The sequence below is a fragment of the Mchenga conophoros genome, linkage group LG23 (assembly GCF_057382185.1).
Source record: "Mchenga conophoros isolate Kocher_MC1m ecotype Shallow Benthic linkage group LG23, M_conophoros_male_GT1.1, whole genome shotgun sequence".
In the NCBI taxonomy this organism is placed as follows: domain Eukaryota; kingdom Metazoa; phylum Chordata; class Actinopteri; order Cichliformes; family Cichlidae; genus Mchenga; species Mchenga conophoros.
Window position 1 is genome coordinate 7,808,421 of NC_140547.1, and position 16,618 is coordinate 7,825,038.

At 40.3% G+C, this 16,618-nt stretch overlaps 1 protein-coding gene across 10 annotated transcripts in view; it reads left to right on the forward strand.

The window, feature by feature from the left end:
- Window positions 1-16,618, forward strand: part of dab1a (DAB adaptor protein 1a) — a 226,543-nt gene that overhangs the window by 174,822 nt on the left and 35,103 nt on the right. For all 10 annotated transcript variants that reach the window (XM_085263877.1, XM_085263876.1, XM_085263875.1 and 7 more), the window contains one exon: window positions 16,461-16,600. In XM_085263877.1, the coding sequence (XP_085120003.1) occupies window positions 16,461-16,600 (140 nt within the window). The remainder of the gene's footprint in view (window positions 1-16,460; window positions 16,601-16,618) is intronic.

The window sequence follows — 16,618 nt, forward strand, 5'->3', positions numbered from 1 at the left end:
GCCACTACAACACATTGATTTTTGGTGTTTTATTTTAATTTTTCTTTTATTTTTAGCCATTTTGTTATAGATTTGCTGGTGTGCTTGTGTTCATTGTCTTGCTGCCAAATTTAAGCCGCCAGACAGATTTCCTCACACTTGACTTTAGAATAATTTGATATAAAGAGAAGTTCATGGTTTACTCTGGGTCATATGGCTGTAAAACAAGCTCAGATCTTTACTTCTCCACCACACTTGCTTGACAGTAGGCATTTGTGCTGGTACGCTTCAGGTTTAATAAAAAGTGGTGCTGTGGATTATGGCAAGAGATCACTACCTCAGTTCAAAGGACATTGTTCCTGAGTCCATTCAGATGCAGCTTTTCCAATCTTTTAGAGATAAGAGCCTTTTCCTGACAACACTTCACTCATTCAGTCTTTTTCTAATTGTACTCTCATGAACTTTAATATTTAATATGCTCACTGAGGCATGTTTAGTCTGAGATGTGGCTCTTGGGTTTTTGCAGTTTCTGTGAACATTGCATGTCTGACCTGGGAATGAATTTGCTGGGACGTCCACTCCTGGGAAGACTGGCAGCTGTCTTGAATGTTTTCCAGTTGTGAATTATCTTTCTCACTATAGAATTGTGAACTTCACATTGTTTGGAAATGGCCTTATTACCCTTCACAGATTGATGTGGTGATGCAATTGCTTCACTAAGGTCATTACTGATGTCATTCCTTCTTTGTGTTGTGTTAACATACATCTGAATACTCCAGACCAGCGAACTGCCAAAGCCTCTGTTTTTATGGAGAGGATCACACTTGCTGATTATCAGTTAATGAGGTGCAGTTAATTAGCAGTACTTTCTGTTTCTACAGGAATCAACCGACAAGAAAAAGTAAAGGGTGTACTTAGTTTTTCCACATGTGGCTTCTGCATTTTGGGTTCATTTCTGTGACATAAATAATGACATGATGCAATTTTGTTATGTGCTGTTTTTCATCTGAGGTTACATTTAAAAAAAAAAGTAAGACCTGGGAAGGAACAGATGATTCATTTTATTATGCCCTGATATGTAAAATGTTAGAATTGAAAAAAGGTGACCTTTTAATCTCATATTACTGTATCAGATCATAAAGGCAAGACTACTCTGAATTTAATAAGTCACTACTTTTTAAGGTAGTACCTGCAGCCCTGACTAGAAATGATTGTTATACACACACTCATATACATGCAAACACAGCTTTGTGAGCTACTTTTTTCTCTTTATTAATTGTGTCTTTGTGGATTAGGATACAGAATGCAGGGCTGCTGCCGTTCATAGTTAATTAACAGGTGGTGTAGCACAGTAGGCTTCCACTAAACAGGTGCGGGGATGTTGTGTTTGGTGAGAAGCAAAAAATATCCAGGTGTGAAAAGCTCCAGAGGCAGGTAGCTAGCAGGTGTATGAGAGCAAGCCTGGGCGGTCTCAGAGCAGAGGTGATGCCAGGGGCCAGGCTGGCAGCCATCACCCAGCTGCTCGGTGCCACCTGCCCGACTGTAAGAGTGACGCCCAGCATTCTCTGAATAAGCATCTGATTGATGTAGCAAAAACTTTGGACGCCGTTGGGAATGACACTTAATGGATGCACGCAACTGCACAGAAACACACACTCGCTATCACCTGCAGCAGATGCCTCATTGCACATGGTGCGCCTGAGCCCCTGCAAACAAGCATTGGTTCCCCCATACACAGTGTATGAGGGAACACTGAATGCCTCTCATGCCCTATTTAGAAATAGTATTGTTCTGCTGCAATGGAGATCATGTTCATCATTCAGACTGCTCTCCATATTTGGAAGATGCGAACACACACACACTCACACACACACACACACTGGGACTGGGATTGAAGCCCAGAAGAGCATATGAGAGGGAAGATGAATGGTTTGCCTTCAGCATTGAGACTTAAGGGTTTTCACTTTCTTTCTCTCTCTCCCTCTCTCTCTCGCACACGCGCACACACACACACACACACACACACACACACACACACACACACACACACACACACACACACACACACACACACAGTTGTACATATATCTCACCTTATAACTCGTCTCTATCTGTATGTCTCTCTTACAAATGGGATGTAGAATTTGCTCAGCCACAGACCTGTTGAGATTGGCTCACACGCATTGGTTCATTCATCTCTCTTCTGATCTGGGTCTTTCTTCTAAACAGGCAGACACAAGCACACCCAATCTACACAAACAGACATGAACACACATACACACACACACTCTCAGCAGGGTGATGAAAGTCAAATGCAATCATATACCACACACAAGCAACGGGCATGATTTTGGAATAGGAAACCTTAATGTGCTTCATGTGTAAGACCTGTGTTTATGCAGAACATATACATGTTTTTGTCCAGTCCTCTGGTTTCTGTCCCTCTGGAGTGGCTGAATTTAAATGAAAATTGATCCACAGAATAGATGGTTGTCATTAGGGTGTAAATAGTGGTTTTGTTGTAGTGAAAATCCCTGAAGGATAGTTCCTTACTCCTCTAATGTCCTTCCTCTCCCGTTCTCATCGTTCTTTCTCCCACTCCACAGACTCCTAAATGACCTTGTCCTGTATAAGTGAGACACAGAGCAGAGACTGATCATGAAGAGAGTGAGGAGTGAGTGAGACTAATGAGTCATTGCGAATGAGAGCTGTTTAATCTCGGGCCTTTGTTTCTGAGTTCTTTGGAGAAGAATGTAATGAAAAAGACTGTGGGACTGCTATGTGTCATACATTTATCACAGATGTTGTGTGATCGGTGTGTGGGTCTGTGCGCATGTGTTTTTTGTACAAGTGCAGTTACGCTTCCATTGCTAGCTCAGGGGTCACTTTTCTAAGAGCTCTTTTCTTCCCTAGCAGAAGGTTTTATTGAATTACTATGACAGAGTAGAGATAACCTTTGATATTTAGCATTTACATGACCGTAGTGAAATAATTGCCAAGTTGTGATACTCTAACAGTAAATTAGTCAGTCTTATTGGTCAGACTTGATCCCTGAAGTAGAAATAATTGTCTTTATTAAGCCCTAATAAATCCAGAGAGATTGGATCTTTCCACCTTGCTATTCCCCTCTGATTTCTTTTTCCTATCGCCTCCCTCCTCTTCTGTTTGTATCACATTTTTGCACGCTGTTTATTTCCCTCTCTGCTGATTCCAACCTTGACGTTAAGGGGATGAGCAGACTCCAGTAGTATGCCAACGTTTTTTTTTTAAGAAACTCATTTTGATATTCTTCATTATTAATAAAACATGGAGTTGACAGTCTGCCAGTACAAACACTTTTATGTGAATGTCAAATTAGAACAGCAAGCCAATTTGACATTTGTGAAGAGCCAACAGCTGCAGACAGTTTTGTCTCCACTTTAAACTTTTACATTTCAGCGCCCACCTGCTAATGAAGTGTGATGTACCATTGCCGAACTCTGGAGAATCTTTGAATTGCATTTTCGCCTTTTACCGCAAATCATTCTGACATTACATCGCTGTAGCCTTTCAACAACGATGCAGTTGTGAAAAATGCAGTGCAGTTAAAATAATTACTGAATAGATTTAAGCTGTTAGTAAATGGGTACTGAATGCATGCTATGCTTTTGGTTCACCCACCAGAGGATCTAAAGTTTCTTGTCAAAACAAGAGTAGGTTGAGTCACTCGTATAACATTGAACAAAAACAAATTGTCTGCATTGTTTATTCACAGTTGATGGAGCATCAATTTTCATGTTGCCTCCTGCCTTTTGATAAAGCTAAATGGAAGAAAAACTTAAAATCGTAAAAAAACCCTCTGGTTTTCTCTTTGAAGCTGGCGTTGTGCCCGTATTGTTGTTCCAACAAGTGTGGTCATTGTCGGATTCGTGAATGAACGTTTGCGGCTTGTCAAATGTTGCTAAATTGTTACTGTCATTCTTAAGCTTGTCTTTCAAAAGCAGTCGCATTGGCACGTAACCATCAATCATTTGGATGATTTGATTGTGCTTCGTTTCCTAACCGCTACATGTAAACATTACAAAACTGACTTTTATACTTATACAGAGTTTTGTCATTTTCATTTGCGGTATTGCATTCATAACGTTATCAAATGCTCAAATAAAACATCGACTAGTGCATGTCTGTCTTTCCTAATGCGACATCAAATATGAATACAAGTTATAATAACTTCCGCTGCTGTCAAAACTCGCAGTCATCACAACTTTGAAAAATCACGATTCGGGATTTGGCTGGATGTGTGGGAGGGTGTTTCTACAGTGTAGCTGGCAGCCACCGGCATGAAAAGAGTGGTTAAGGGTTATAGCTGTGCAGCTGTTAGCCTTTGTGTTAGTGTGTGTGGATTGTGTGGGTGTGTGTTTGCTTGTCTCTGGTGTGCGATTAGCAAACACATTATCTTCTTCGTGTGGATATTATGCACACATCCAGTCTATCTGGCACAATCACCGCAGCCATTTACTCTAACATCTTTCCCTGGGGAATCTTAGAGCACAAACAACGGCATTTTGAGTGTGTGTGTGTGCCTTCTATGAGAGGTAATCAGATCTGTTCCCTCCAATCAGACAGAGATTGAATTGAATTGGCTGTCTGCTGTTGTGGTTGTCATTGGAGGCCAATAGTGAATACTTGGGGATATAAGACAAAAAAAACAACACTCACTTTCACATAGTGACACACACTTTGCAAACATGGCCTTTCTCTCAGTTTGCACTAAAACTATATTTAGAGGTACCGGTAATTGCCTCTTCTATCTCCTCTCCTGTCATCCCCTCTCATCATTTTATCCCTGGAAAACGTGTGCTCTATTTATCCATCCACTTTTTTCTTCCCTATAATAACTTAAGAGGGGCACTAAGGGTGGTGAGATGTGATCTGGTTTTTTTTTTTCCCAAGCAGGTGTCTCATTCCTCTCAGCAAAGCCACATCCTCTAACTGTGCAGCAGCTTCAATGATACGCTCTTCTGCCCTTATTCCTGAGTGTTCAAAAAGCTTCATCCAAGGTTTAAGATGTGACCACACCAATTTAGCATTCAGAATGCCTGACTCAGAAAGAAAATTACATATCGGTAAAAGCCTTTTATTTGCTTTCCTGAGTCTTGGACTGTGTGTGTGTGTGGCTGCAGGAGCTTGTGATCCTCACAGTATGTTCAGCTTAGTCCTCTCCTCCACACAAGTTGGTGTGGCTTTGCTCACCGCATCACTAACTACTGTCTCCATAGCAACAGTTTGCTCCCTGCTCATAATTTGCACAAAAGGAAAATGTCCCAATGTCGCACAGGCTCTAGTAGAGGCCGATAGTCTCACCCTGCTGTGCTGGTTTAAGGACTGTGTGCTGAAAGGGCATTTCTTATTTGTTAGAGGTTTGGTAGGCTGCTGTTTTCTATTTCCATTTTCATAACGCAGTGTGTTTAAGGCTCATTTAAGAGACATGCTGTAAAATATAGCTAAATCTATGCTGTAAATTATTACTTTGTTTGAAAAGTATAACTCAGTCACTTCATTCTCTTGTAGGGGTTATAAGTGAGCTAAAGGTTTGCTATGGAGTTCTTGACCTTTTATTGTTGCACAGCAGCATGTTTGTGTCCCCGTGTTGTTTGTCTTTGACTTTCTGCACACTCCATCAAACCAGATAATCGACTATCCTGAGAGTAATTTCGCATTATTCCACTGATCAACTGGTGGTGGTATACGGCAAGACACGCACCACATCAGCAGCTAACACAGGGTTGAAGACAAGCAGATGTAAAGAATATGGGTTTGAAAAATCTGCTTTGCAAAAGGTGCATGTACATGTAATCCTCTTACAGTGTGTTCCTACTAACGCTGTATGTCATTTTGTGTCTCTAAAGGAAATTTAAGAGAACAAGTGTTGTCACATTTATTATTTTCATTTTGATTTGTACTGAAAGACAAAACAACCTTGGAGATATGGCTAAAATCTCTCTTCAGCTCAACTTGATTGCAGGTTGTCTGGTGTACCAGTTTGGTAGTGTATTCACTTCTGCTGGTTAAGATGTTTTAGTTACAGTGATATCATCTAAATTGGTCGAGCTGGGTAAGTTTTTAAGTTTTTTACAGCTAAATAGCTTGGGGTACTATGCATTGGTGTTTTTCCGCATAATTTATCACTTTGTGCACTTTTCATTCCATTAATGTTTCTTTTGAAGCACATTTTTCAAGCCAAGGTGCAGCACGACATGGAAAAAAGCCCCTTTCTTATAGGCCTTTCCTTTGTAACAGTTTCCTAGTAGACTTTCCTGGCTGTGTTTTTGCGGGTAATCCTGTTTATACATTTCCTGCTCCATTATATGTGTGTTAGTTGTAGCCTACATTCCCATTGGTTATTGCTTTAATTGATATTCACCTCAGAGTTGGCATTTGATACGTTGTTACCCACCAGCTTTATATTATGAGCAGTTTTTACTCCTGTCTCTACAGGTAGCTAGATTTCAAATTTCAATGCTCTCTGGTGCCACATCACTACTAGTCTCTTACTGTTTGCAATTTCATTAAGTATATACTCCTGGATAATACGAAGTGCAATTGAAACATTTAAATCCCAGTGTACATGAAGCATGCAAATTAAATATCTTGTCACATAAGAGACTGAAATTTGTGTGATCAGATGATCTGATACATTTGAAGTTTAATGCTAGCAGATGCATACTTTCTAACTACACAGTCGCTGCATTTTTTTTAGATCTCTCCTTACATGTTTCTTTGTTGTTAATGTATCTGACAAAAAATAGAAAATTAAAATTTCCTTTCTGTTTCTACTGTTTTTGCTGGAAAAACATGTCATTTAGTTTTAAAAAAGAGAAGAAATCTTCTTTTACTTAAAAGAGTTGACGACAACGTGAGGAGATTACACACAGTAATAGAAACAATCTAACAGATGGGAGAACTTCCTCTCCTTTTTCAGGCTGAATAATGTTTGCCAGTCTTCTTTTACTCCATCCTCTCTTCCAGGACTCTTGCTGAGAGAATTAAAGGAGAGGGTTCATTAAGCAAGATGCAACACAGAAAAGTAGAGAGGGGAAGGACAGCAACTTCAAGTGATTCCATATTTTGCCGGATATATCACAGGGAGGAGAGAAGGCTTTGTTCTAGCACCCTCGTTTTGGCATGAAAGGAAGACTGCTGAAAGGAGTTACCTGTGTTTCCTAATGCTTTGAAAGCAGTAGTGACAGACACACACACACACACACACACACACACACACACACACACACACACACACACACGCAGATGTTCACAATCCTCCTACAAACACGCCTCCTGTTCACACAGAATGCGGAATTTAAGAAACAAGTAGTTTTCCCACTTTTCACTCAGATTTGTCTTTTAGTGCTTGAACTCACTGACCTGTGTGTAGGGATGGGTATTGATAAGACTTTCACGATTCCGATTCCATTTTCGATTCTGTTTAACGATTCGATTGTTTATCGATTCTTTTTAAAAAAGGAGAACACTAAGGTCGATTAGCTTAGAACTTTGTTTTATATCTTCTCTTTGAACAAGATAGAAATTTAGGAGTAACATGGCCTTACAAACCCAACAGTGAGATCTTAAGAGATCCAGCCTACGGCTCTTCAATGGGGTGTCACAGGGTCCCCAGGAAAAAAAATTGTAAATGTCAAATAATAAAATAAATATTCTTCTGTAGCAATAATAAAATATAACATAAATTATTCAGTAGCAATTACACAAGAATATCCAGTAATGTCCCTGCCTACAATTAAACACATTCACTTACCGAAAATCGGGGGCATCTGCTGTGGCAAATGGGTGCAAACCTTCTACCACAAACTTAGTCACTGCTCGGTGACATTCATCTATCCTGGCCTGAAAGGAGACGCTACCGGTAGACTGCAGCGAGAACTGCCAGCATCTGAGCCAGACTCTGCCTGTCTCATCATGGTCACCTAAATGCACAGTAATGGCAGGTTTTGTAATAAGGCAGATCGCGCTAACGTAATATGCACTGTTAGTTGATTATTTACCTGCCGCATTGACGGGAGAGGACGTGCAAACGTTACCGCTGCTGCTGGGTTGAGATTCACGAGTCCAGAGCGGAATTAAAAACACGACATTCATTTTAAGGTTGTCGCGTGTTTTGTGAGCAAATGCTTTTGCATATTCGTAGTGTTTCCTCCCTTAAATGAAATCTCTACTTTGCAAGTATTGCAAGTTGCCCTGTAGTCATCCGTTCTCGTAAAGTATAACCAAACTTTTGAGCGTTTAAGCCGCTTAGGTGCCCTGCCAGGTAAATGATGCTCCGCAATGTGGTGACGTCATTCGGGGCGACTGGAATCGATAAGGGAATCGTTTGCAAAAATGGCAAACAATTCCAAGGAATTGAAACAGTGGGAACGGGTTCTCAACAAGAACCGGTTTTCGATACCCATCCCTACCTGTGTCTGTGTTTTCACGAAAGGGACAAGGGGAACAACAATGACAAAAAAGTAAGTGGTGCCTTCTCTATTTCTTCTGATAACAGGAGGTATTTTGTGGAGGCTCATAGTGCAGGACTTTGGAGAGCTACCTGTTCTTCTGCAGCAGGATGTGAACTGCACTCGTGGAATCGACTGCTTGTGTATTAGCGGCTGCTGAGGTGCATTCGTTGAAGCACTCTGTGGGTGGAACAGCTTCAACATCTCACATGACAGGATGCTAGCTGCATGTTTACACACACCAACCCCTGATACACAGATATCAGAAAACATACACGCACATGCATGTTCACAGACACAGTTACATACACACACACTCATGCACATTTTCAGGTTCCCCTTTGCTTGCGAGAACAATTACCTTCTAATTACTGCCAGAGAGAGAAAAGAGCTTGACTACCAAGATTTCTAGATATACACAGGACTGCTTGGATAGTTGGGAAAAGAGACTGAGATATGGGAAGGAAAAAGACTCATAGCCTCATGTTAGTTTAGGTATCATATTAATTCATAACAGGGAGAAAATAGAGAAGGTTGAGGTGAAAATGAACGGTAAGGAAGATCTGTGAGAACTTCTAATCAGCATAGTGAGTACATAGAGTTAAATACTTTTTTAGGATTACAAAGAACCTAAAACACAGGTTTGTCAGTAAGCATGCAATCATCCTGACAGGATTGTGAACATAGAGGCGAGACCAGTGCTGCTTTTGCTATTTTTTAGTGTATTAATAGCTTTCCTGGATTTTTGCTTTAGTAGCAAGCGAGTGTAAAAACTGAGCATACCATAGTTTCCGGTAGGAAACAAAGTCAAGCTGGGATAGTCCCAGTAGATGAGGTGATGTCAGGGCCTGTCCATTTTTCCTGATCATATAATGTCCAGATAGTATTTCTAATAAAGTAAAATAAAATATTTATATAACACCTTTTGAAACCGGGTTTACAAAGTGCTTTGACAGATTACTACATCCAAACAGAAAGTGAGAGATAATAAACTGAATTAAAACTGAGTAATGTTAAAGAAGTTAATACGTAAAAAAAAAAAAACACCCATTGTCCTGAAAAATCGAAAACACAAATTGGCACAAAAAGAATTTCTCAAGAAAAGAGAATAAATAACACACCATTAATTAGAAAACAATAAGAGATGACAAAAACAAGAGACATCACATGAGAGCAAATTTATAAAAATATTTTTTTATAAATTTGAAAGACAGTCCTGAGATTTGAAGGACATCACGGCTAATAGTTGATACTCCTGTATGCAACTCAACTCTTCCTTCCACGTCTCTCTCATTCTGTTGATTATATCATCTTGAGTGAAATTAACTGTAGTCAGGTAGATGCATTTACAATGTGGCTTTATAAAAAGCTCAATGGTCTAAAAAAACAAGCATATAAAAAAACATTTTAGTCCAAGGACAGTGCGCTCAAATAAAAGAAAACACTTCTTAACAACCCAAACACTGTGTGATAGAATTAAGAACTATGGTTTCAAAATAATATTTTACAGAAGTATTTTCTAGTTAATAAATAATCCAGTCAAAAGACACTAGTCATTAGAAGTCATTAGACAACTACCAATGAAATGCTTATGTCAAAGCTGCCATCAATATAGTTTTTGTTTTTTATCTATGTTATTTCAGATTTACTGTTTTACAAAAAAAGCTGAAAAATTGCAAAGCACATCATTATTTATTTTTAATAAGATGCAAAATTGCAGTAATTTACTTGAATTCTTAAATAGAAAAACTGAAACGTATGCGGCTGAATGTTCTACTAGACTTCTCAGAGAAGTCCAGTGTCTTGGTTCAAATATAGGTAAAATATAAATCCAATTGAGTGAATTTAGTTGCTTTTGATAGATTTCTAAAAAAAAAACAAAAAACAATTTGTGGTCTAATAAATTTGATAAATTCAGCAATGTTATGTTTCATGTTATAGAAATGATGATAGGGGAAATATGGGATTACCTCATTATACCAACCCCTACAGAAGTAAATACAGCAGATTTAAATGATCTTCAAAAATTAAATAAGTAAACTTACCATAAATGTGTCTATAAAGTGTGCCATAAAAATAAGATTTTATCTGAAGGTCTCATGTGTCTTTCCCAACTGTTACCATACAATCGAGTCAAAACTTTTTTCTGTTTGCTTTTCCAAAAGTCACCTTGACAGAAGGTGTGAGTGTCTGACTGTGTGGTGGTAATGGGCAATGTGCTCCGTCTGTCCCTAACTTATTTTTCAGCTCTAATTTGTTCTGTGTTTTCTGCCAGCGAGGATGGCTGGATGCCTCAGGACACATGTGCAGCAACACACATGCGCAGGGAGCTCAGGTCTCTGACTGCGTCCCTGTCATCCAGGTGGGTGGGAGAGAGGTGAGAGTGGGGGAAAGGAAGCACAAAACGGACCCTGAAAAAAGGAATTCAGATAAAAGGGGGGGGGGGAGACACCGCTCTACCTGTTTAATCTTATTTGCTCCCTCTGAAATCTCCTTTCATGATTGTGGTTCATAGTCAACAGGTGAGCAGCAGCTCTCTTCAAGAATGGATGCTAAGTTAGTCACACTGATTACACAAATCAGTCCTATCAAGATCATTCGCAACACGAACGGTTCAAAGAAGCAACTTCATTTGGCAGACACAGCCGCAGTCGTGTTGGAAATGGGACCGAAAAACGTACATGAGCAAAAGCGCAGCGCTCATTTATTTGATTGAGTGGCCGCAGTGCTTCATCATCTCATTTTACAGCTGCTATTTCACTTCAGCTACTATGGTTGTGTTTTTGTAGCGTGCGCTTATGTGCATACTCAGTCAAGTGTGAGCTTTTGTGTGCCAAATCAATCTGCCAAAATTAAGCATGGAGCTGAAGGGGAAACTTGTTGTTTTCTTGGCACATACTGTTTTGTGGATTTAAAAGAGTCTGTCTGAGATTGGGTATGAGTGAGCGCTTCATCTGAACAAGTCTCTGATAGGTAAGGAAAGCACAAAACCCCACACGTGTTGACACAAACGCACACAGACATTCAGCGGCAGGGTTTAGAAGCAGGATTAATTGGAGAGTAACTGCCGGGTTCCCTCATGTGCTGTTGAGTGTTTGTTGGGAACCATCCCAGCTGCAGTTAAGAGCCTCTGGGTGCTTCTTCATCTGGAGCACAGTGAATCAAGCTCCACACTTTACCAGCCACTGCAAACAATGCTGGCCTTATGAAAGTAAATGCGTGATAGTGGCAACAACATTTGTGTAGCTAATTAATTTCCGAGGAATATCAGATGACATGATGCCCAAAAAAACCTCCTCTTACAGCAAGAAATCAAATAAAGTCTTGAGTTCACTTTTCTTTGCTATTGAGGTGCCGCATCTCTCCCATATTCTTACTCAGTGGTCTCAAACTAATAGCCTCTGTCTCTAACGTCTAATGAAATTAATGAACTAGACTGTTATGCCTTATTGGCCTTACACTTAAAACCTATACACTCATTGCCAGCCTTAAGCCTGGATGATCAGAATGTTTTTGAATGAAAATCTGCACTGCTGAGGAGAGCCCTGCATACATCTGTGACAGGCCTGGATACATGAGAATGTATCTGCATCAATCTGTAAGTCTAACATACATTTGATACAGCTTGATAAAGTGAGAAGTACCTAGAAGACAGACAGTTAGGCAACTTGTAAACAAACCCACAGGTAATCTGGCTGTGGTCCACTTAGACCGTGCGCACTTAAGAAGCTTTGATTGCGCACAGTTTGTCTGATGAGGATTCAGTATCATGATTTTGGTGCATTGCATTGGGTTTATATGGTGTTGTTATTACAGTAGATGATCCGTGTTGTCTTGGACCTGTCAGACTTCATTCTAGCTATGATTTCTAAATCCAGACAGTCGCTCTGGTAAGTAAAATGTCATCATAATTGAAATTATGAGCCAAAACTACAAAAAAATCAGTAATAACCTGATTTGCCAGGAAGAAAGACATTGGCAAATATTTAAGTAAATAAGATTTCAATATGTCACCCATGTAAAGAGGTGGAATTACGCAGAGACTAAGAAGGGTTGGGAGAAGAGGCGAAAAGGGGGAAGACGGGGATGGACGGGCGCACAGGAGGCGAAAGGTTACAGTTGCCAGGGGCGATGCTAGGGGCTTTCCTGAAGGGCTAGACGCACTGTACCAGCAGTCACCTGCCATCTATCACATGTGAAAGTTTGTGTGTGTGTGTGTGTGTGTGTGAGTCAGGGAGGTTCTGCCTGTCATATCGCTCTAAACATGACTGACATTTATCCAATGGAGGCTTCGCTCATTCATCCATCCGTCACGTTTTTCCATCCTTTGCTCTTCGCTTTATGTCCTTCCCTCCCTCTCTGCTTGTTGCTTCAGACAGTTATGAACAAACCCTGCATACCAAGTGCTACCGCAAACACACACGTACACTCGATACGCAGCGCTTGACTGTAGCGTAAAAACTTGAATTCCAGATATTGCGATAGCAGCGTAGCACTGCAGTGTAGTTTGCACAGATCTGAGAAAAGATTGCATGTTTTTGTGTGTTTGTTGACCTGTGGAGCAGCCGTGATTGATGTTCCAAAAGCTTCTTTCATTAGTGTTATGGTATGGTAGGTGGGATGCGTGTGAGCGTGAGTCTGTAAGTGCTTTGTGTGCGAGTGTGAGGCATGCACACAAGTTTGCGTTTGTGTGTCTGTGGAGCAGCCGTGACAGATGAAATGGAAGATTCTTTCATTAGTTGTGTTTGAAGCTCAGCAGGGTCACAGAAACAGCGGACATTTAATTACAGCAGACTGAATGCTTCCCCCACTGACTGACACACACACACACACACACACACACACACACACACACACACACACACACACACACACAGGCACACAGACAGGCACACACACACACACACAGAGGGAGGTCTTTCATGGAACATGCTCCCAAAAGGTAATATTATAAACCACTCAGCAGGAGTGGTAACCTTGGACCCCTCTCTACCTTTTCCTTTCTTTTTTCCCATCTTGACTTTATTTCAACTTCTCTCTCTCACTCTCACTCTCTGTCTATCTCACTCTCTCACTCGTCCTTTCATTGTGAGCTAAGTATAGCAGCAGTAATGGTGATGGGTGCAGATGGAGCAAGCATGTCTTAAATGTCAAACTCAAATGAAAATCACTGTTCCAGTGAGACAGAGTCATCTGGACACAACCAGTGTTATTTAACTCTCATACATATAAATACACACAGATGAAGTCCTACACAGTGTGGACTGCTATAACAATGAACAAATGGATCCTCAGAAGGGCATAAAAAGTACAATCAAATTATACAGTATCTGACAAAACAGTCTAAATTAAGATAAAATACCAAATTGTGTTTTTCACTAATCCTCTCGCTGAAACATTAAAATCAAGTTTATTTGGTTTATAATTAAATGAATAAAGTTGCTCTAATTGTATGATATAAAACTCATCTGAACCCCTTTTTATTTTTCCTTTAAGGGCTTTAAAATTGGCTAAATCATCTTAATATTCACTATGAGCTTGTTCCGGCTCTTCATTAAATCTACTTAGAGATTACATAGAGGAATACTTAAACTCGAGCTTTTGCTGCAGTGCCACCTTTTTCTTTGATAAGTGATTTATATTCTTGAACTTGACCCCACTTTCTCTGTCAGGAACACACATGCTACATTTTTTTAGGATTCAGTGATTTTTGTGAACATGCCATGAAGTGGGAATATTGTGGATGTTTTCTAAATTGCGCTTTATGGATTTCACATTCAGCCTGGTGTACTTGGTTTCCTACCAGTGCAAACGCTTTTGCTTACTGGAATTGAAGGTTTGGATTAGAGGTGTTAAAAATCTGAAACTGTGACCAGAATCACGACACAAACAAGTACAAGAGTGTCGGGCCTTGTTAGAGCATGTCAGTGTTTGAATATTATTCAGTTTATTCGCTGAATTGAAAATAAATCTTATTGTTTGTTCATGGGGCAGTTGTGATCAAGTAATTAGTCCTGTAGTAAAAAGAATGTGTTTTATTTCACTGTTTGTTATTTTCCCCCTCTAAAAAAATAATTGTATTAATCAAACCTCAGCTTCAGAGAGTTGTTAGTTTGTTGCACAGTGAAGAAAGGTTTTTGACACTTTTTGAGATCTGGAGCGATTTTTTTGTGAATGTTTCCTGACAGACAGCTCGTGCAGTATGTTTCATGTCATTGTCACAGTGAGAAGAGATGATGTGGAACTAGTGGGTGTGGAAATCTGGGGGTTGCCATCACACTACCAGAGTATTATTGTCAACATACTTATATGAGTGTGTGTGTGCGCGCTCGTTTTACAGCATCGTTTCATATTTAATGAAGGTAATATTTAAATGTCTCCAAAATGAACATCTCCTTGTTGAACAACACAGTCCTGCAGAGGTTTAGTCACTTACTTTGATCTCAGATATGCTGAGACGTGACACAGTAGAGAGAGCTGCTCTCTCTTACTCTCCCCAAAATAAGGACTGATATTCTTCGGCTCTTTTGTCTCTTAGGACTATGAGACAGACAGTTGTGATTTACTCCAAGTAGCAGTGTGACTGAGTGTGTCTGTTAAATGATTCAGAGGGATGAGTTCATCTGCAGCCTTTGAGTGTGTGTCTCTCTATGTGTATGTTATTTTTTTATCAATGGAAAATAGTAAGTGTAAGTGGTTTTTTTTTTTTCCTTTCTTGTAGTTTGTCAAGTTTTTCTTCCCATAGGATGAAGCTTCTTAGACAAATTAATATTCACAAAATAATCTGTGGCAGCCTTGGACGTTTCTATTTGCGGTTTTAACAAAGCAGGGTTATTAATACAAAGGCTAACCGACCATCGTGTGATAACGAGGCCTTATATTGAATTGTCCTCAAATACTTTCCAACTTGTTAAATCATTTGATTGATTGATTGATTGATTCAAATGCAGATTTAAAAAATACTCGTGTTCGCTTGTTTTCGCGTCAGGGCACACAAACGAAGTCGTGGGAGGTTTGTGTTGCACAAAAATGATTCAATAGCTGCAGGTAACGTGATGGTCTTAAAAGGGCACATTTCTCTTATGCTGCAACGCTGTAGGGACTCGGTGTGAATGGAGGGAGTGTGAAAGAAAGACGAAAGGAGGAGTGGGACCTCTCCATCACTCCGGCTGTGACCTTCCAAGAGTCACGCTCTTATAGAGTACAGAACTAATGCCTCAATATATTATCTGAATATGCTGCATTATCATTATGCCTCTCTCTCAGAATCACACTCAAAGTCTCGCATATACACACTCAAAAACAGAACACGGAGACATGCAGAGATGCTCTGGTGTTTGTCTGTACAACTTTTGGTGTGTGCGTGCACGCTGCAGGTCAGAGAAATAGAAACTGAGAGGAAGAAAGAATGAGAGAGTATGACACAAAAGAGTTTGTCCTTATGAGTAACTGTTCTCTCTCCCTCTCTCTGTGCTCTGTATTGTGTGTAAAGAGGTTTGGAGGAGATAACACAGAGACTTCCTGGACAAGAGCAAGGTCAACACATGCACGCCATCGCTGACACTTACTAATACATGCGCACAGTGCTGGCAATCTGGTACACAGTAGCAAGTGAGAAGAGACGAGGGACTGCTGGAGACGGGGGAGATAAGGAGGAAATGTCACACCATTATTTTGTATGAGAAATGGCCAAAGATGTGAACAGTCAGAGTTTCGTCTAATCCTGCCAAACACTGAGCGTCAATGAGTGTACTGCCCATTATCATTCATATGATACCACAGTTCAGTGCATGTGATCTGAGTTAGTTTTGGACATTAGTGGCTTTAAACTATACCATAGTTGGGTTTTTTTTTTCTTTACTGTTGAAGTATTCTGGGGTTTGTGTGATTGATGATCCTGAGGTAATAGCACTGGTCTGAGGTAGATTGAGGTCCTTGACTTGAAGATGTACTGTAGACTGCAAAGTGAGTGTGTATGTGTGTCTGCAGGGCAGGATCGCAGCGAGACAGCTCTCATCAGGCGTTTTAAGGGCGATGGCGTCCGCTACAAGGCCAAGCTCATTGGCCTGGACGAGGTTACCGCCGCCCGTGGAGACAAACTCTGCCAGGACTCGATGATGAAGCTCAAGGTAAGAAGAGTATTTCTC